The sequence below is a fragment of the Oncorhynchus clarkii genome, chromosome 6, assembly GCF_045791955.1.
Source record: "Oncorhynchus clarkii lewisi isolate Uvic-CL-2024 chromosome 6, UVic_Ocla_1.0, whole genome shotgun sequence".
Taxonomy (NCBI): Eukaryota; Metazoa; Chordata; class Actinopteri; order Salmoniformes; family Salmonidae; genus Oncorhynchus; species Oncorhynchus clarkii.
In genome coordinates this window covers 62,457,491-62,478,963 of record NC_092152.1, presented here as the reverse complement: position 1 = coordinate 62,478,963, position 21,473 = coordinate 62,457,491, and the positions used below count along the sequence as shown (strand labels likewise).

The window sequence follows — 21,473 nt, the reverse complement described above, 5'->3', positions numbered from 1 at the left end:
TCGAAATCAATATTCATCTCTGAGAGCTTCCTGTTTGCTTTCTCTACACTACCCAATAATATCCTAATCCTTCTCTCTGCAAACCGGAGACTCACGTCTTTCCTATGTCTCCTTTCCTCCCTCCTTCTTTACCCCTCCTTCTTCCCTCCTCCTCGGCCTCCTCTTCCTCCCTCCTCTTCTTCCTCAAGCACGCTGACCATCTATGGCATCAGTCAGGAGGACGAAGCCATCTACCAGTGCATCGCTGAGAACAGCGCCGGCTCCACCCAGGCCAGTGCCCGTCTCACCGTGCTGTGGGCAGACGGCCTGCCAGGGATGCCCAGTGTGGTGCGGGCCGAGGCCCTCTCACCCAACGCCATCCAGGTGTCCTGGAAGGAGTCTGCCCAGAACACTCAGGAGATCATCGGCTACGTGCTCCACATCCGCAGGACCACAGGTTCGTGGGTAACACCGTCTCTAACACACCACTGGTTCACTATGGGGAGACGGGATACCGAGTCATTGTAGTACATTCTCTACCATCTAGCTGTCACCTGAAAGAAAGGTGTTTTGCTTACATGCATTAGCTCTCTATGAGACGTATGTTGTTTTACTGAGGTTATTGGGATGTCTGCCCTTAGCGTGTGGTGGTGTTGATACTGAACCGTAGGGAGTGTGGTGTGTACAGTAGGTAGAGTGGTCTGTGTGTTATGGAGCGGTGGGTGGGTGTAGACTGTATGGGGCACCAGGTGGCTGTGCTGGAGAGGGGAGGCTGGCTCCCCCTTGGGCTGACTACAGCTTCTCTTCCAGCGTCACCCCTCCTCTAGCTCTCCTTCCCCTGGGCCCTCACTGAGCTGGGAGCAGGAATAGGAGGGGAGAGAGTAGGGAAGAGGAGGAGAGAGTAGGGGAGAGGAGGAGAGAGCAGGAAAAAGCAGAAGGGAAGCTACAAAGAGGAGATAGCAGGAGAGAGGATGAAAGAGCAGGAGAGAACTGAAGAGAGGATGGGAAGGGAGGGGAAAAAGAAAAGAGTAAGAGGTAGAGAATGAGAATGAGAAAACAGGAGACAGCAGGAGGGAGGAGAGAGCAGTAGACAGACAGCAGGAGAGAGGAGGGAGGAGAGAGCAGTAGACAGACAGCAGGAGAGAGGAGGGAGGAGAGAGCAGTAGACAGACAGCAGGAGAGAGGAGGGAGGAGAGAGCAGTAGACAGACAGCAGGAGACAGCAGGAGGGAGGAGAGAGCAGTAGACAGACAGCAGGAGAGAGGAGGGAGGAGAGAGCAGTAGACAGACAGCAGGAGAGAGGGGGAGGAGAGAGCAGTAGACAGACAGCAGGAGACAGCAGGAGCGAGGAGAGACCAGTAGACAGACAGCAGGAGAGAGGAGGGAGGAGAGAGCAGTAGACAGACAGCAGGAGAGAGGAGGGAGGAGAGAGCAGTAGACAGACAGCAGGAGAGAGGGGGAGGAGAGAGCAGTAGACAGACAGCAGGAGAGAGGAGAGAGCAGTAGACAGACGGCAGGAGAGAGGAAAGAGCAGTAGACAGACAGCAGGAGAGAGCAGTAGACAGACAGCAGGAGAGAGGAGAGAGCAGTAGACAGACAGCAGGAGAAAGCAGTAGACAGACAGCAGGAGAGAGCAGTAGACAGACAGCAGGAGAGAGCAGTAGACAGACAGCAGGAGAGAGCAGTAGACAGACAGCAGGAGAGAGGAGAGAGCAGTAGACAGACAGCAGGAGAGAGCAGTAGACAGACAGCAGGAGAGAGGAGAGAGCAGTAGACAGACAGCAGGAGAGAGGAGAGAGCAGTAGACAGACAGCAGGAGAGAGCAGTAGACAGACAGCAGGAGAGATCAGTAGACAGACAGCAAGAGAGAGCAGTAGACAGACAGCAGGAGAGAGCAGTAGACAGACAGCAGGAGAGAGGAGAGAGCAGTAGACATACAGCAGGAGAGAGCAGTAGACAGACAGCAGGAGAGAGGAGAGAGCAGTAGACAGACAGCAGGAGAGAGGAGAGAGCAGTAGACAGACAGCAGGAGAGAGGAGAGAGCAGTAGACAGACAGCAGGAGAGAGGAGAGAGCAGTAGACAGACAGCAGGAGAGAGCAGTAGACAGCCAGCAGGAGAGAGGAGAGAGCAGTAGACAGACAGCAGGAGAGAGCAGTAGACAGACAGCAAGAGAGAGCAGTAGACAGACAGCAGGAGAGAGCAGTAGACAGACAGCAGGAGAGAGCAGTAGACAGACAGCAGGAGAGAGCAGTAGACAGACAGCAGGAGAGAGGAGAGAGCAGTAGACAGACAGCAGGAGAGAGGAGAGAGCAGCAGACAGACAGCAGGAGAGAGGAGAGAGCAGCAGACAGACAGCAGGAGAGAGGAGAGAGCAGCAGACAGACAGCAGGAGAGAGCAGTAGACAGACAGCATGAGAGAGCAGTAGACAGACAGCAGGAGAGAGGAGAGAGCAGTAGACAGACAGCAGGAGAGAGCAGTAGACAGACAGCAGGAGAGAGGAGAGAGCAGTAGACAGACAGCAGGAGAAAGCAGTAGACAGACAGCAGGAGAGAGCAGGAGACAGACAGCAGAAGAGAGCAGTAGACAGACAGCAGGAGAGAGCAGTAGACAGACAGCAGGAGAGAGCAGTAGACAGACAGCAGGAGAGAGGAGAGAGCAGTAGACAGACAGCAGGAGGGAGCAGTAGACAGACAGCAGGAGAGAGGAAAGAGCAGTAGACAGACAGCAGGAGAGAGGAGAGAGCAGTAGACAGACAGCAGGAGAGAGGAGAGAGCAGTAGACATACAGCAGGAGAGAGCAGTAGACAGACAGCAGGAGAGAGGAGAGAGCAGTAGACAGACAGCAGGAGAGAGGAGAGAGCAGTAGACAGACAGCAGGAGAGAGGAGAGAGCAGTAGACAGACAGCAGGAGAGAGCAGTAGACAGACAGCAGGAGAGAGGAGAGAGCAGTAGACAGACAGCAGGAGAGAGCAGTAGACAGACAGCAAGATAGAGCAGTAGACAGACAGCAGGAGAGAGCAGTAGACAGACAGCAGGAGAGAGCAGTAGACAGACAGCAGGAGAGAGCAGTAGACAGACAGCAGGAGACAGCCAGCAGGAGAGAGGAGAGAGCAGCAGACAGACAGCAGGAGAGAGGAGAGAGCAGCAGACAGACAGCAGGAGAGAGGAGAGAGCAGTAGACAGACAGCAGGAGAGAGGAGAGAGCAGCAGACAGGCAGCAGGAGAGAGCAGTAGACAGACAGCAGGAGAGAGGAGAGAGCAGCAGACAGACAGCAGGAGAGAGGAGAGAGCAGTAGACAGACAGCAGGAGAGAGGAGAGAGCAGCAGACAGACAGCAGGAGAGAGCAGTAGACAGACAGCATGAGAGAGCAGTAGACAGACAGCAGGAGAGAGGAGAGAGCAGTAGACAGACAGCAGGAGAGAGCAGTAGACAGACAGCAGGAGAGAGCAGTAGACAGACAGCAGGAGAGAGGAGAGAGCAGTAGACAGACAGCAGGAGAGAGGAGAGAGCAGTAGACAGACAGCAGGAGAGAGGAGAGAGCAGCAGACAGACAGCAGGAGAGAGCAGTGAGGACGTACTGTAACAGGACACCTGTTTCTCCAGCCACGCCAGGTTGGATGGACGCTCAGCCATCCTCATCCTTCATGTAGAGGAGCCATAAAAGTGGCTTTTAATTGATAATTGAATGAGACTAAATTTGATGTTGCCATGTTAATGTTTATTTGCTGGGGGTGTGAGGTGTGTTTGGGGTGGCATTCTCCAGTGTGTGTGTGTGGTTGTTTGATTGAGTGTGTGTGTGTGTGTGTGTGTGTGTGTGTGTGTGTGTGTGTGTGTGTGTGTGTGTGTATCTCTATGGGTGTGTGTGCAGCAGCGAAGGAGTACGTCACCCAGGCACAGCTGCTGCTCTCTCTTCTGTAGTGCTATCAGATGTATAATTAAAGGCCCCAGGGGCTAGCCTATAGGAACTGCTTTAATTACCTACCAAAGACAGGCTGCCCCAATGGGCTGAGAGCTAGAGGTAGATAGATAATGGTTATGGGTGAGGAACTTTGACTTAAGGGCCATAACGAACAGTAACCCCCTCTCTCTTCAAATTTAACAAGCACTCACCTAGAGCCACCCCCTCGATTCACTAAGCTCTGTTGTTCACAGTCACAGCCCCTATTACCAAATTATGCAATCCTGACAGTACACTGTAAAAAAAAAAATATTAAGTAACTAGTTCCGCAGCCTTTTTTGTGTGTTTACAAAAATTGCGGGCCAGGTATTACCCCAAAAAAATATATAATGAGTTGGCCCAAACTTACTGTAGCTCCACCTTGAGAAAATGAAGGCAAAGATTGAAGCAACTTAAAATGATGTGTTTGCTCAAATTGTCTCATATGTTCAATCAACTAAAAATTCTTATTTGGGCATCTTACCTAAAAAAAAAAACTGTTGATCTAGTTTCACACACAGTGCTTTCAATTTACATATTTGACAGTGTGCATTTTTACAGTAATTCATACCCAACATGTAGTCACCTGGGATTTGAACTCACAACCTCTTGGTTCATGGCAGTACAATTCTCCTGCTACACCACCATGTCTTTGTCAGTAGCGGAGTTCACCTCTATTGCTACACTTTGCACTTCAAAGTAAATCTCAGCTCTGTTAAAAGTACACTCAAGAAAAACGATTTTATTTATTATAGTGATTAAGTAGTAATATTAGGACATAGTAATATGCCAACTATTCAGAAAAGGTGTATAGTACCGGGGCCCCCTGACTCAGTACCGGGGCCCCCTGACTCAGTACCGGGGCCCCCTGTATATAGCTTCGTTATTCTTATTGTGTTACTTTTATTATTACTTTTTATTTTAGTCTACTTGGTAAATATTTTCTTCTTCTTGAACTGCACTGTTGGTTAAAGGCTTGTAAGTAAATGTCATGGTAAAGTGGCATGTGGCTAATAAAGTTTGATTTGATTATCAGAGAATTGACACAGACATGGTGGTGTAGCAGGAAGCTTGGAATACTGTGGAACATGAGGTTGTGAGTTCAAATCCCACTTGAGGACATGTTGAATAATGATTCATGTAATAATGTATCTCAAATATGTAAGTTGAAAAGCGCTGTGTGGTTAACTAGTTTCACAGCCTCTTTTTAGTTAAGATGCTCAAATCATAATGTATAGCTGAATGAACATATGAGACAAGTTGAGCAAAAATTTACTGCATTTTTGCCTATGTATAAGCTGGAAGTAAAAGCCTAAGTGTTGTTGTTCATTAGTTTACTCCAATTAGGGGAGGGCTGGTAGGGTTAGGAAAATATATATATTTTTAATATATATTATTTTATTTTTTTTAATATTTTTTCCATAAAAATATATGGTGGGATTGGAAATGATGCAGATAATTACGTTGATAGAAGCCACAATTTATCTGCAATATTAAAGCTGATCTTTAACCCCTTACATAAATAGTTACTTAGTAATAATTAGTTGAAACAACTCAATTTTTTACAGTGTACAGATAATAGTTAAATTGAACAATCTCGCTCTCTCTTTTTCTCTCTCTCTTTCTCCCTCCATGTCCATCCCTCTCTCAGACCCTGTGGAGATGGAGTACCAGGAAGCCGTCAGTAAGGTGACTCTACAGCAGGTCGTGGGTGATCTGGAGCCCTCCACCGGCTATACCTTCTATGTGAAGGCCTACACGTCCCGCGGAGCCAGCAAGCCCTCCGAGAGCGCCACCGAGAGCACACTGGGCGAAGGTGTGCCTTGCGAACGCACACACTTGCACAAACACAAATAGAGCACCCCCCCCCCCCCACACACACACACACACACACACACACAGAAGCATATGCAAACAGCACACACAAAGACTTACACACACAGGCTTGCGCACACACACACATAAACGCTCACTTAATTGGTGGTAATTACATGGACCAAAAAAGGTTTTTATGAGTTGTTTATTGTAAAGGTTCTGTAAAACACCTACAGGAGTCTGTAGTACTGTAGCCACATACCTGACTGAGATATACTGAGAAAGTACTAAAGACCTGTTTTATAGACTAAAACATGGTTGACTTAACAAGCCTGATGGCTTGTGTTTAATTTAATATATCGTGTAGTTTGTTTTTGTTATGTGGATGTTTAGTGGATTCTAACACCACTGTGTGTGTGTGTTTCAGTGCCAGCACCCCCGTCACTGTTCATTAAATTGGTGAACAGCAGTGTGGTGCAGGCCGTGTGGGAGCCATCCTCTAAGATGGGCCAACATGAGGGCTTCAGGCTGTACTACAGGAGGGTCCACACCCCCCTCTTCACCGGACCACTCACCTTCACCCGCAACGTCACCCAGTACAACATCACCCAGCTGGGTGAGACAGGGGGACATGGGCTGGGGGCTGGGGGCCGGATGATCCATGGGGATGTGTTGAAGGGATTGTTACACGGTCAATGTGTTTAAAGCCATGCCTTGAATGATTGTACATTAGAAGCCAACTCTATTCATGTGGCTATATGTCTCAACTGCTCTCTCTCTCTGTTCCTCCTCTCCTCAGATCCAACCCTGGTGTATGAGATTAAGGTTCTGGCCTTCAACCAACACGGAGACGGCAACGCCACCATGCGCTTCGTCTCACTGAAGGAGGCTGTGGAGAAATCAGGTGACGTCCTGCTGCACACGCACACAAACACTCACGCAGACCAGGGCTCACACGTCCTGTAATCTTTTCAGAGCAGCGTTGAAGAGGCCTCATGCAGGCTGCTGTGTGTGTTTACAGCTCTCCGTTTGACTGGATCACTCCATGCTGCCACAGCATTGGTAGTCTGGCTGGCAGCACTAGATTAGATTGTGGGTGTACTGTATGACAGCTCTGTGTTGTGGGCTTTGTTTCTCTATGTGTATGTGTGTGTCACTGTGCTGCGTGGCATTGCTGTTGTCCTTACTGGGCTGTGTGTGTGTGTGTGTGTGTGTGTGTGTGTCTCTACAGTGCTGAACACCCCCTGTGACTGTGTGAAGGATGAACAGAGCAAGACCTCTACAGCCGGCATCATCATCGGCATCCATATAGGAGTCACCTGCATCGTTTTCTGCGTGCTCTTCCTCATGTTCAGCTACAGGGGAAGGTGAGTATTGGTGCAACGACAAGGAGACTATGTGTGTCTGTGTGGGCTTGATCCTGGCAGGGGGCCTGACGGTGGGTTTTGGTGGGAATTGTGTTCCTCCAGGTTGATGACGTGTAAGACAGTGCAGGCCACCCCCCAGGTCGGGCGTAATATTTCCCTAGAATCGTCGTCCTCCTCCCAGGGGGCCCTGGCCTTAAACGGGGTGAGCAGGTCAGGCATGGAAGGGAACGGAAGCGTTGCTGGGAAGAGCAGGGGAGACAGTAACGAGCTGGAGAGACTCTTCTCAGGCCCGTCCCACTGTGGAGACCTAGCTGACAGTTCACGCATGGTGAGTAGAGGGCCTGTCACCAAGTAGTCAACTGAAATCAAGTCAAAAGAGTTCAATATATCCAAGTCTAGAATGATGCAATGGGCTAGATTTACGTTAGATTGGCCATTTTCTATATTACCATATTAAAGCTGGAATCGTTCATTGGTGAAACTGCCATGCCCGTTAACTATATTACAACAACAGCATAGTTACTGCAAACAACTAACACAGTTTTCCCCTCGTTGCACACGCGATAGAACAGCACTATTTGTACTGCAATTTTCACCTCGTCAACAGAACAACAGCAACGGCAGTGGGGCGGACGGTAGCACTGTTTCCCCTACTACACATTCCATCTTTAACTACATTACTGTGTGTGTGTTTCCAGTTGGATAGATCCCTGGTGTCCTGTGCGCTGAACGAGACCCAGTTGTCCACTCTGCCGTTGGATGACTTCAGCCTTGTGGAGGAGGACAGAGAGACGCAGTTCCAGAGGCCTCCAGCAGAGGGCCGGGGGGCCAGTGACCCAGCAGGACCAGACCTGATAGAAAGTCTGTGACACGGTCACAGTGTCACCTCAGACTCGTATCACACTCAGGTCGACCGAAGCATTTCCTTTCATATTCGTTTTTCTTTGTGCAAAGAATTGTGTTATTGGTAAGTTAAATAAGTCGCTTTCTGGAAAAGTTCTAGGGTCTTGGACTCGTTCTTGGAGGTGTCCCCGGCCTAGGTTTTAGCTTCGGCAGGTGAATGATGTGTTCTTGTTTTTTTTTTTACTTCCTTCATTTTCTGGTTGCCGGCAGCACACAGAATAGATGTCCAGAATGTCTTTGTTATACACTCATCATTTTATCTCAGAATCGAATATGTTTTTATTTCTCTACAATCCCACTAAATGGTATTAAGTTATTGGCCTTATTTCTACTTTTTCTTTCAATGTCAAAGACTGCTGCCTCCTCTTAGCCTAGCAAGGATTCCACAAACGCATCCAACGAAGACTAAGGCCTTCTTCCAGTGATTTCATATATTCTCTGTCTCAGGACTTTTATTTTCAGTGATATCGTTTTTTATTTTTTTTTATTAGTTCTCGGCCTTCATACAGGTTCTCTACTTTCTCTGTGAACCTTAGGATTCAACAAAAACCTACCTCAGCCGGAATGAATGTGACGTGGGAAACCTTTTGAATCCGTCTTTTCCCCTTGCGTTCAGTTACTTTTACATGTAGAGCGATCGGTTCGTAAAACACGAGAACAGGTGCCACGCTACCTCAGATGTCAAGAACCGTCGCTCTCCTGCTTGTCGAAAGCCGGAAAAAGGAGACAGAAAAAAATCTAACGGAAAAGCACTTCAAGAAAACGCTGAAGTCCACGTTCTACCTCAAGATAACAATGTTGTAGTTGTTCTTTCTTTCATAATGAAACATGTACTTCTGTTGTGAGAGCTCCTGGCTTCCCTCCGTCGATGAATTGCTGTTTGTGGATATGTCAGTACCTCATGCAAGTTGACAGATGATATTGTTGTATGTATTCTACTTGTAAAGACATTTTTCCGCGTTTTCCATCGTGTTTGTCTGAGATATTTTGTCTTTGTTTTTATTTGAATCTTAGTTGCTTCTGTTGATTGAAAAGACTGTTAGCGATGCACTGCACAGCCACTAATCATTTCAGGACAGTTTTACTGCTATATGAGAACTGCTGCAGATATTCCATTGGGCAGGTGAGGATTTAGTTACATTTACACTCGATTGAGACATACATTATATGTGTATTTATGAATGATTGCGTGACGGAACTGTATGTGTGCGCGCGTGCGTACTTGTCTGCCTGCCTGCGTGTGTGTGTGTGTGTGTGTGTGTGTTTTTGTGTGTGTGCGCTAGATACCGAGTGAATGTGATGTATTAAGAAAATGAAGCACAAATGTATCACAATGTCATTCTAGGCGTTGACAACCACAAATGTTAATGTATCTGATATGATACCAGGTAATTGGCTCTTTAATTGACAATAGAGTTGTTCTAATCTGATTTTTGGCCTGCCTGTCACTCACTCGAAGCTGTGGCACAGTGCACCTTTGTTATATTTAATCAGGGCTCAAATCAAATCAATTCCCTTCTGTCATAAAGGAATAGCCCAGACTTCTCGAGCCTGTCCATCCCAGATCCCTCCTCCACACTGACAAATGAAAGTGCTTCAGGAAAACCTTTATCACACTGCTGCATGTAAATCCAGAGGGAGATGGTTTAACAGGTGGACCACAGGTATTAACTCACAGGTCTGAGTTCAGTGTGCTCATGCTGTCATCTTCCTGAGCAAACACACAGTCAACTTGATGTTATTAGACTTGGATCTGATCCAGGGTCAGATCTGGGAGTGCCACCACCACTGCTCCACCTGTTCCTCCAGAACCATGCTCTCTGGAGCTGGAGCTTCCCTGAGGCAGAGCCAACCTGAGCCAGGCCAGTACTCTTACGGTAGCCTGGGTTAGGGCCGCTGTCCGACGGACCCCCTGTCTTCTCCCTGGCTCTCTCTTCTGTAGAGATAGATCCCCTATGAACTCTATGCTCTCTACTGTGTCTCAGTCACGTAATGGCCTAAAGCAGTATTACTCTGGTACCTACCTCAACCCCGACACGACAGGCCTGCTCTCAGGTTGCTCCTTCTCACACTTCTATATGTGCATAAATATACACCACACACACACACACAAATGTAATGACACACACTCCTAGGGAAGGGAGGATGTCTTCAGGACCTTGTGGTAGTGCATTTGTGTGACAGAAAAACAGTTGTTTTTGTCTTTATGCTTAGCTTTTGTGGATGTGAATGTATCACAATTGTTTTTATTACATTTTTGTTGTATCAGAAGCTTTTACGTTTTTGTTTTTCCACTCAACCTTGACTGTCTTTGAACATGTGTCTGTTATGGACTAATAAAGGAGGACATCAAGCACTCACTGCAAACTGTAGTATGGCTACTCAGTATAAACTGTAGTACAGCTACTCACTGCAGACTGTAGTACAGCTACTCAGTATAAACTGTAGTACAGCTACTCAGTATAAACTGTAGTACAGCTACTCACTGCAGACTGTAGTACAGCTACTCAGTATAAACTGTAGTACAGCTACTCAGTATAAACTGTAGAACGGCTACTACTCTTTTACTCCCAGAACCCTCCTCACAGATGATCTGCAGCAACAGGTGTTTGTAAATACAGATAATGAACAGTCACCAGTTCTCACCCCTGATTTATTGCAAGGGGTTTCTGTAGTTGTCATACTCAAATTGTGTCAATAAATGGAGTAACTCCATTAGATATGAAATACTGTACCTTTCATATAAAACCTCTCCTGTAAAGACACACACATATTCCTACCTTCCTAGGCTGCAGTCATCGATTGAATTGTAGTAATTTGTTGGTCCAATATGTTTGAGTTAGATCGTTTAGAGCAGCCAGTGCTCTCATCCCTTTGTAGTTGGCTGATTAGAGGAAGTGTGTGCAGCGCTTGGTCCATTCTAGATTTGATATGGTAGCGACACTAGCCTGAAACGGACTGGTTAAATAAATGGGATGTCTGTGTTAAAGCCGGGCTGTAGAACTGTGTTTCTATTAGACTATCTATTGTACAGTTGTAATGCACATTACATTCCAGAGACGTGTGTCAGTGTGTGCTCCTCCGGCAGAGGGTTTTTATTGTGCGATGCAGTAGAAGTCGTTGTTGTTAATGCTTTGCATTGTTGCCCGAAAACGTGGAACCAGAACTCACTCACCTGCAGTAATTCTGTACTTTGTGTTTGTTTGTTTCTTCACCGTGCGTTTCTTTTATTGTCTCGCGGGTCTTCATTTCTTGTATTGTTATTGTACATATGATGGTAGATTTACATTGCAAGTCTTAGTAAACAATAATGATAGTTGTCAAACTAGCAGAAAGAAATGCCTCAATGTTACACGCGTGTATTTATGAACTGTTGATGTAATATTCTCTCTAGTGCTTCTTTAAAAGCGTAAAAGATGTTTGTGAGGAGGGGTCTCTCCAGAGAAACCAGAGGTACTTTTTCTTAATAATTTACGGTTCATTTCCGATGCTGGAAATTGCCCACATCTCATCCCTGATTTGACAGGTTTTAGTGCCATACAGTGCACAACTTATTTACCCTTCACCCAGAATGCCGAGCTGTAAAATGGGGCGTCATGTTTACATGATTGATACGATCATGATTCTCCCAGTGCTTTTACACTCCTATAGATCAATGTTAAGAGCTGCCCTCTGTGATCAACTGCTGAAGCTGCTCTAGTCTATTCTGACTTATTACCACTCCATTGGCTGGTGAGATGAGATTCTCCCGCTATCTATTCTCAGCCCTGCTTCTTCCTCTCGTGAGATTCCCATCCGCTGAGTTTGTTTCTCTGGACAAAGAGAGAGTGGGCTGACTGTGCTCAGGGAACGTCTATCTAATCCTTATGTTGTATTCGTCACAGCGGAACATGGACTGGGCGCTCCACTATGAGAGTCCATGTCATTTAGTACAATCTTCCTCTCACAGTGCTCTGACTGTGCCCTATTCAACCAGTTTAGGGGGAGGGACTGCCTTTTTTTGTTTATCAACTAGGCAAATAATCAAGGAGATAATCTCTCCACTTTCACACATACTGAGCAGATAATGGTAATCCTCCATGCAAGAAGATGTATAGCCTCAGTGAGCCACGTATATAGGGATTCATGAATGAAGTTCACAACCGCGCTTCTTAGTACGGTTTTGTCTCCTTTTGTCTCTCTTCCTTGCCCCTCTCTGTAATGCCACCTCTCCCTACACACACACACACACACACCAGCGACACACACACATCTTTGTAAAGAAAGGAGTGTTTGTCAGAATTACCCCAGTGCCCCAGCTCTCCCCAGAGAGAATCAGGGGAGAGACATTAGCTGGTTTATCTCTGGCCACACAAGGCTATTGAGAACTGGAGAGTAAACACATCAAACTGGGACTCTGTAAAACAAACATTTTTTTCTGTGTGACAATAATGTTACCATTTCAGCTTTTTAAGCCTCTTCATGAAAGGGATTAAATGTTCAACCGTTTTCTCTGTTCTCTAACCCAGCCATGGAAGGCGAGGGGAAACTCTGAAACTACTGCTGGCCATGTTATTTTCCTCTTTTTTGTTTCTTTCTGTTTTTGCAGATGCTATACATGCTAATTAGGACTCCTGACAAGTTAGGAACTCTCAACTGGCAGTTGCTGACCAGTGGCCACAAAGGAAATAGTCAAGTATCTACCAAAACTAATATAGACACTTGCACAATCTTGTAGAAGTGATTGTTTGAATTTTAGATCAAGTTACTGTAGGAGTAGGTACTCACGGTATGCCACACTGGCCTGACATCTTAAAACAACGAAGGTAACCCTCTCCCCAAACTGGTTTGTGCCTGAGTTAGTATCTTAGTAAGAGTTGTTGCAACACGTCCGTGAAATATGGTGTGGTGTCGAAGCTACATGAGGTACAACTCCAAGTCTGTTGTAGAAACAGGAGAAAGCGAGCTACATATTGTAGGGACTTGGCGAAAACGATTACAGCGATATCTCATTGTTGACATGTCTGACGACGTAACCGACGAACAAGGCCTGTTGAGGGATTGGCCTTTGTGTCATGCTGTAACACCACACAGTTCAGATGTATTGATCTGTTAATATGTGCTGTATTGATGACTGTGGCACCAAATGACTATACTTTTGATTGTAAATTGATTACATTTCTGGTGCTATTATCTCTCAGATATTCTCCCCCCAAAAAACTTGCTGACTGTACATGTCAGATAATGCTGATTTGTCATTTAATGGTGAATTAATGGAATTGTAACTTAACGCATGTGTGAGATCAGTAATATATTTGCACCTCTGTCGAGAAACACGTTAACTCCAATGTATTTCAGCATGGGCCACTGAGAGAAGTCGTTTTTTCAAACCATATCTTTCTCAGCTATTTGCAAATGTTGCTGTTTTAGCAGGCTGCTAAAGTGTTAGTTTGTCATTATTGGATTTGTGATGGTGACACTGTGACATTTAGCCATTGGAATAGGGTCATCTCAATATTGTCATCTCAACATGGTGCTACTGATGTTTCTATTCCACACCTTTGGTCTACATATTTGACAGTGTGTATTTGCTGCAACTCTTTCTACTCAGAAAGACATTGTTATGTATCACCTTGACTGCTTGTTGATCCTCTTCATATCGTCTTACCTGTTATTATCACTCACGTTGTCCTGTTTGATCCCTTTTCCACCACTACGAGATGTAATTGATTCACCGTCAAACCGTAAAATCCAGTTCATGGTCACTAAACCGTGGAGACAATAAAGCATGAACCTCTCCATACAAACGTTTTATCAGCATGTGTTCATGTTAAAGCTGTGCTTTAGAGAAGTATGCGCTTATGGAAATACACACAGAGTTTGCACAGCTTTAATCTACAGTACAGACCTGCGTTGTTAGGGCATCAGCAGGGATACGAGAGCTGCTTGTATCTCCAGGTAAACTTGTGCCAACTTACTGTAGCTACAGTTGAGCTTACACAGGTGGTATTACTGTCATATTTGATCTCCTCTTACCCAGTTTGGTTGGCAATACTGACTGTATGCCTCCTCACAAACCTGTGGCATTCTCTCCACCAGGCACAGAAGCCTCCAGGCACATCGCACAGGGCAAGGGGAAAAGGCTTTCTCATACAGTTATTATGCGTACGACTGTCAAAGTCATTGTTGCTACTGCTACTACCATGCCATTGGGTTATGGTATCGCTGCCAGGGTGCTAACCTAAACCAAATGCCAAATACAGTGCCCAGACAGTTTCTATAGCCTCACTGTACTTTTAATGGGGGCAAAGGCGCCTCGGTTTTTAGTGCTTGTGTTGGGTTTGATATAGGGACAGAGCTGGTGTGATGAGAATAGCCAGGCTATGGAGAAGGATCTAAGAGATCACAAACCTGTACAGTATAGTATAATCAGCTGCATATTGTCTGTGGGGAGCTGTTCAGTCACATCTGTCTGTCTGTTTGTCTACCTGTGTGTCTGTCTGTCGGTCTATACGTCTATCCGTCTATATGTCTGTCTGTGTATCTGTCTGTCTATGTCTGTCTGGCTATATGTCTGCTGTGGTCAGTGCCTCTGCCTGCCCAAGTGTCCCACAATCAAATTCAGGTCAATATGAAATGATTTTAAGAGATTTTAGATCATTTTTCCCATCAGGGATCACTTGTATGTGTCCACAAATGTGTGTTCTCTATGATACAGTATCTGTAGTTGGTCGTGATGGTTGGTCGTGATTCACATGTGTATACATATGTATAATACTGTATGTATGTGTATATGTGTATAAAGACAGACTAGATATTTTTTAGTGGGTTTGTATTGTTTTAGAAGTCAATGTGCCACGCTGATTAAAGGCAAAAGACGACAACAACAATGTTAATAAACTAGCTCTAGTAATTAAAAGGACAGGTGTGAAGTGTTTCTTACTCTGCGTGTGGATGTGTGTGCATGGGCGTGTGGTCGTTTTGGCGACACAATTATCTTCGCATTTGTCTCACATATTATAATTAAGAAATTGACGGCCTTCATCAAAAGCACATTCACGCTCATGACACATCAGGTTAAATAAGGCATAGCAGAAAATGGAAACACAAGGTTAACCCTGTACTGTTAATGCCTCACATTCTACCATGATGAAGCCCATCCCGTTGGTTTATAATATGCTCATTACCGTATGCAGATTGTGTCCTTGGTACTGCACAACATGCCATGTGCAGTGTTTACCACGTGAAGGCCGCAGGGGAAGTCTGGGACTATTGAACAGGATGGGAAATGCTGACGGATTTCTAGTCAATCCAACATAGTCAGACTTTAAGAAAGACTAGGAATCTAAATCAAACTCTCTCTGCATCTCGCTTATTTGGGCTGTAAATTATATTCTGATGCCTGTTTCAATACTAGTTTCATCATCCAGTTCACTTGCTTAAATGTAAATCCTGGAGAGAAAACCAGCACCAAAACCTCTCTATCTAATTCAACACCTTCTTTACCCTCCACTCCTTAATCCTAATTGTAAATTCTAAATCGGAACATATTGTTACCGTAATCCTAAACTTTTAGAATCCCTTACTTTACTAGCGAGGGGATATCCATAATGTATCCGGTTAAGCCATGGAAGACGAGTAAAAAGTGTGTGTCGTTATTTACTTTGGTAAAACATGTACTTCTACACCTGGCAGTAACTGTGTGTACTAGGGCTGGGAATAGCCAGGGGACTCACAATACCATATTATCATGATACTTAGGTGCCGATACGGTATGTATTGCGATTCTCACGATTCTATATGTTTTGTCGAAACGATACGATATATCGTCAAAAAGAAGGTCCAGATATGTAACTACATCGATGTTTTTTTCCCCCATCGCTAGTAGTGTGTACACTATATTAGTCTAAAGTGGTCTGCTATTTGTGTCTATGTACGTGTATGTTCCCTAAGCCCCACAGTGCAGTCTCACACTGCCACGCTGTCCCAGTAATGACATTAACAGTCCTGTTTGTCAGTATGGGCTGGCTCAGTGGGCCCCCCTGGGTATAGTACAGTATGAAATGCATGTGAATGCCCCTGTAATCTGAGGCACCCTGACTCTGCCTCGCTCCCCGATGCATGAGATCAATAACAGCACTATGAATAACATTGATCTTAGTGCATTTGATTGTACGGCATTGTTTCAACTAGAGATATGAGGTATGAGAACTTGTCCATGCAGCACACACACACACACACACACACACGTATACACACATATACATACACACACACACACACACACTCCTAGATGTGACTGTCAGATATTTTGCAGTCACAGGAGGCTGGTGTCACCTTCATTGGGGAGGATGGGCTCGTTGTAATGGCTGGAGCGGAATTGGTGGAATGGTTTCAAATACATCAAACACACGGTTTACATGTGTTTGATGCCATTCCATTCGCTCCGTTCCGGCCATTATTATGGTCATTCTCCCCTCAGCAGCCTCCTGTGATGTGTTGTGTGTATGTATCTGTGGCGTTTACATGTATCTGTGTGTTGTGTACATGTATGTGTATATGAGAGTGTGTGTGAGAGTGTGAGAGAGAGTGTATGAGAGTGTGTGTGAGAGAGAGTGTGTGAGAGAAAGTGTATGAGAGTGTGCGTGAGAGAGAGTGTATGAGAGTGTGTGTGAGAGAGAGTGTGAGAGAGTGTATGAGAGTGTGTGTGAGAGTGTGAGAGAGAGTGTATGAGAGTGTGTGTGAGAGAGTGTGTGAGAGAGAGTGTATGAGAGAGTGTGTGAGAGAGTGTATGAGAGTGTGTGTAAGAGAGTGTGTGTGAGAGAGAGTGTGTGAGAGTGTGTGTGAGAGAGAGTATGAGAGTGTGTGAGAGAGTGTATGAGAGTGTGTGTGAGAGAGAGTGTGTGAGAGAGAGTGTATGAGAGAGTGTGAGAGAGTGTGTGAGAGAGAGTGTATGAGAGTGTGTGTGAGAGAGTGTATGAGAGTGTGTGTGAGAGAGAGTTTCTGAGAGAGTGTGTGAGAGAGAGTGTATGAGAGTGTGTGAGAGAGTGTGTGAGAGAGTGTATGAGAGTGTGTGTGAGAGAGAGTTTCTGAGAGAGTGTGTGAGAGAGAGTGTATGAGAGTGTGTGTGAGAGAGTGTGTATGAGAGTGTGTGTGAGAGTGTATGAGAGAGTGTGTGAGAGTGTGTGAGAGTGTGCGAGAGAGAGTGTATGAGAGTGTGTGTGAGAGAAAGTATGTGAGAGAGAGTGTATGAGAGTGTGTGTGAGAGAGAGTGTGTGAGAGTGTGTGAGAGAGAGTGTATGAGAGTGTGAGTGAGAGAGAGTGTGTGAGAGTGTGTGTGAGAGAGAGTGTGTGAGAGAGAGCCCTGCGGCGCTGGTTTCTTCATTATCTCTTGCGATAGTAAATCAGAGAAAACAGGGAGCTGTGTTCACAGGCAGGATGGATGGCCCCTCAACCACATAGCAGCACAGAGCTGAGCAGAGTGGCCCAGACTGGCCATATAAACCAGTGAAACTCTATCCCCGGCCACAGCCGGACCACCTCCACTGGGGGTCAACCAGCCCCCCCTGACCCCACATCATTTAGGCCCGAACTAAGAGAGGGGGACCTCTGCACTCCCCAAGAGCGCTTCAAGAAAGGGGGGCGCAGCTGTCTTTTGGATTCTCACAACGCACGCCTTTAAGCAGCTCAAAGGGAGCAGTCGAGAGAGAAGGGGGTCACAGGTCAGACCAGCCAACTTTCATGCCCACCTCCCTCTGAAGGTTTCTGCTTTTTTTACTGCTTCCAGATTTCCCAGCCGTAACACACTTCCCAGGTGACTGTGAAGGGGAAACGTACCTCCTCACACATCACAAATAATCAAAACCATCTTGTCAGCTCCTCTGGTTTTGGAGTGGGTCCTCTGTTTGTCTTTGTGTGTCTTTTTGTGTATTTTTCTAATTGTAGGGGTGGTGTTTTGACATTTCTGGAACGGCCTCATACTAAGCACAGATGAGTTACAGTAATTTTGACCGCTACCCTTCCCATCCCCTTCGGATGGTGCTGGACTGACATTTCTTCCCTTTGGTCATGGTGGAGTCATATAGGATTTCAGTGCTAGCTCACATTGTGTCATGTGTGATGGAGGATGTATGCATTAACTTTGGGAAGCCACAGGAGATGTGGCACTGAACGCATTAATGGAGTGACTGGTTCTCCCCAGAAAGGAGGACTGATGTAATTGCAGACAGTGCCGAGGGAATTGCTATGAAGGAGTAAAATGGCTGCCCCTATAACACACTTCTATGTATTTGCCGGAAATAAATCTGGTGACCTTTTCAGTGGCAGTGAGTGAATGTCTCACATGCACAGATATGGAATCATATCTCTGACACATGCACTTATCTCTTTCTCTCTCCCTCCCTCTCCATCTATTTCTCCCCTCTCCCTCTCCCTCTCCCTCTCCCTCTCCCTCTCCCTCTCCCTCTCCCTCTCCCCCACACACATACAGTACACACACATCAGCCCCTGAAGAAAGAAAGAAAAGGAAAGGAAAGGAAAGGAAAGGAAGGAAGGAAGGAAGGAAGGAAGGAAGGAAGGAAGGAAGGAAGGAAGGAAGGAAGGAAGGAAGGAAGGAAGGGGAGGAGAGCTGCTGTCATTGGACAGGCAGGCAGGCAGAGATGTCGCATCCCCAGAGCGCCTGATGCCTGAGATGTGTGAAGCAGGACAAAGAGGGGAGAGAGAGAGGGAAGCTGGGAGGGGAGGAGGAGGAGGAGGAGGAGGAGGAGGAAGAGAAATGACATCTCCAAAAGCGCCCATCCATGAGCCCAGGGAGCCCCTCCCTAATCAAACACATGCACACAGAGTGAAAGCCAGCAGCTATGGCACCAGTAATAGCTGGGAGATAGAGACGGAGCCCCAGCCTGCTCAGCTGGCTGAGAAACGCATGCAGCCTTTGTCCGCACAGGAAAAGACAAATACATATTTACCCTGCTTTGGCCTTGAAGATGAAAAATAGCTTGGGCATAATGACATGACAAAATATATAATTAATTGTATGTTTGACTGACTTGGACATTTTCAGTATTGATTTCCCTGGGTCTAATCAAACTCCTTTGTGTCAAGGTCGAATCACTGTCTTAGCCCCATGAGAGAGAGAGAGAGAGAGAGAGAAAGAGAGAGAGAGAGAGAGAGAGAGAGGGAGAGAAAGAGAGAGAGAGAGAAAGAGAGAGAGAGAGAGAGAGAGAGAGAGAGAGAGAGAGAGAGAGAGAAAGAGAGAAAGAGAGAAAGAGAGAGAGAGAGAGAGAGAGAGAGAGAGAGAGAGAGAGAGAGAAAACAAGCTAACGCAGCAATCCAGGCTGCATGGACAGAAAGAGGTAGATGGGGACCCATGTGGTTGACTCTCTCTTCTCTTTTCGATCTGTTTAATCACATGTAGCCATATGGGTGCACAGTGTGCTGCATTAATTAGACCCTAGAGCAGTGGCTCACACACTGACACACTCGCTAGGCTACCGGTGGAGGAGAGGAGAGGCAGTGTGAGAGAGTCTACCTCCCTCCCAGGAGAAAATGGCTACCTGACCTATTTCACCTGACAGAGCAGCTTTGTTTTTGAGTAGGATCATGGCCACCACCATCACCACCACCACCACCCCTCAGCTGTGTTGTGAAAGCCGCTGTGCTTGGTTGAACGATTGGCTCAGTTTGTGCGATGGTTTGCTGGTTGCACTTGGAGGGAAGCAACAGATTTGATCTGATCTTACTGCTGGGTGGCTCCTGGTCTAATTAAAATAATCTATATTTGGGTAAATGGGATTTTTGAATTATTGTATATAGCTAGTTGAAAAAGTACAATTTTGTCCTCAAGGTGCATTACATTGATTGAAATTATCCTTTTTTTATGTCTATCCAGTCCTTAGAAGTCTCACTGTGTGTTAGCTAATTAGAAACTATACCAGTGCCTTCATGTTCTGTGCCATGTAAATGGTCAAAATGAGATTGAAAAGTCTCTCTCAAATGACCTCCTAGACCGCTTCAGATCCTGTCCAATATGGGGTTATACTGCCCTCATCTCTGTGTGAGCCTTATAATTAACATAGAAGTAAATGTACACAGAGGCAGCCCTAATTCGCAGGTCTATATTTAGCAGTGGCCTGTGTTTGTCAGGTGCTGTGGTGTGGTCGTAGATCGGTCCGTTGCTGCTGCATGGTGCCTGACTACAGGTCAGTGTCTCGAATGAAGCCACTTTCGCGTCTCCTCCAGACTCGTCATGGCGCTAATGATCCTTGCTATAGCTGTCAATTAGAGGATGGGACGGCAGGCAGGCTGCTAGTCTGTACTATACTAGCCTAGCCTATACACTGGGCTGTTTCCTGTTTGCATTGCCAGAGTACAGGCATTTCTGAGCCCCATTCTCTCACTTTAATGCTCATGATTTAATAAAAGACAAGAATCAGGCATCAGGACTGTTGGGTGGAACCGATGCAGAACTCCAAGTATTATGTATGCAAATGTGTACTTCACAGACTATATAAGCCTGTATAAGCACTGCGCGGGGTTAATTACTGAAACCACTGGGGAATGGAGCAGGCGCGGGGGGGGCGCGCACTTCTGTATGTGTGTGTGTGTATCTGTGTTAGTGTCTGCGTGTGTGTGTGTTAGAGTTTCTCTCTTCATATGTGTATCAGTTTAAGCCATGCACCATGTTAGTCACTGACAGAAACAAAGCTCGGTGGAACTCTACTTGACTAAGTAACATCTTGGTCAAGCCTCGGCTCTTTCATCTACTGCCACTTTAGATAATGACTACCGCAGGTATAGTACAGCACATCATTAGCGCTTCACCATTTGCCCTCCTTATCCTTTTCTGTCTTTCATTTCTCTACAGGGATAATGTGTGCATTCATCAGCATTAGAGAGAAAGATAGAGGGAGAGATGCTGGATTGAAAAGGGATGTGTTCAAACAAAAAGAACATACAGCTAGACTGGGGGGAGAGCGATGCAGAGAGGTAGGGGAATTTGTACGGACAAAAATAGCATAAATGATGATAGGGGAGGAATGAGAATGAGAGGGAGAGAGAAAGAGCGAGAGAGAGGGGGGGGGGGGGGAGGGGTGTAGTGTTTTTATTCCAGTCATCCTATTTCACTGTGTGCACATGTGTAGTTGTCATGAAAATGTGTCCTTCTGCCCTGCCCTCGGGGAGAGGACAAGGTGGCAGGCCGTCAATACTCTGAGCTCTGTCTCCACACCACTGGATAAACACAGCCGCAGGAACACCACGCTTAACCCTACTCAATGGAGCGCCTCATCTTCCCATCTTCCCACAAAGGAGGAAAGAGGGCAGCTTGTCTTCTCTCATCCTCCTATCTTCTTCTCACTGTCTGTGGCAGAACTCACACTGCCTTGCTATCTTTGCTTATCGCTGGCTGTAGCCTGAATGGAATTTTCAGCCAGATTCACACACATTCAGATTCCGCACATTCAGTGTCTGTCTCTGCCTGACCTTTTCTGTT

The 21,473-nt window shown here is 46.1% G+C and overlaps 1 protein-coding gene across 1 annotated transcript in view; it reads left to right on the top strand.

Annotated features, from left to right (window-relative positions):
• Positions 1–10,359, top strand: part of LOC139412167 (immunoglobulin superfamily, DCC subclass, member 3) — a 107,638-nt gene extending 97,279 nt beyond the window's left edge. The window contains exons 8-14 of the mRNA XM_071158985.1: positions 189–436; positions 5,569–5,733; positions 6,160–6,348; positions 6,532–6,636; positions 6,964–7,099; positions 7,202–7,427; positions 7,798–10,359. Of these exons, the coding sequence (XP_071015086.1) occupies positions 189–436; positions 5,569–5,733; positions 6,160–6,348; positions 6,532–6,636; positions 6,964–7,099; positions 7,202–7,427; positions 7,798–7,968 (1,240 nt within the window). The 3' untranslated portion in view covers positions 7,969–10,359. The remainder of the gene's footprint in view (positions 1–188; positions 437–5,568; positions 5,734–6,159; positions 6,349–6,531; positions 6,637–6,963; positions 7,100–7,201; positions 7,428–7,797) is intronic.
• Positions 10,360–21,473: the final 11,114 nt, after the last annotated feature.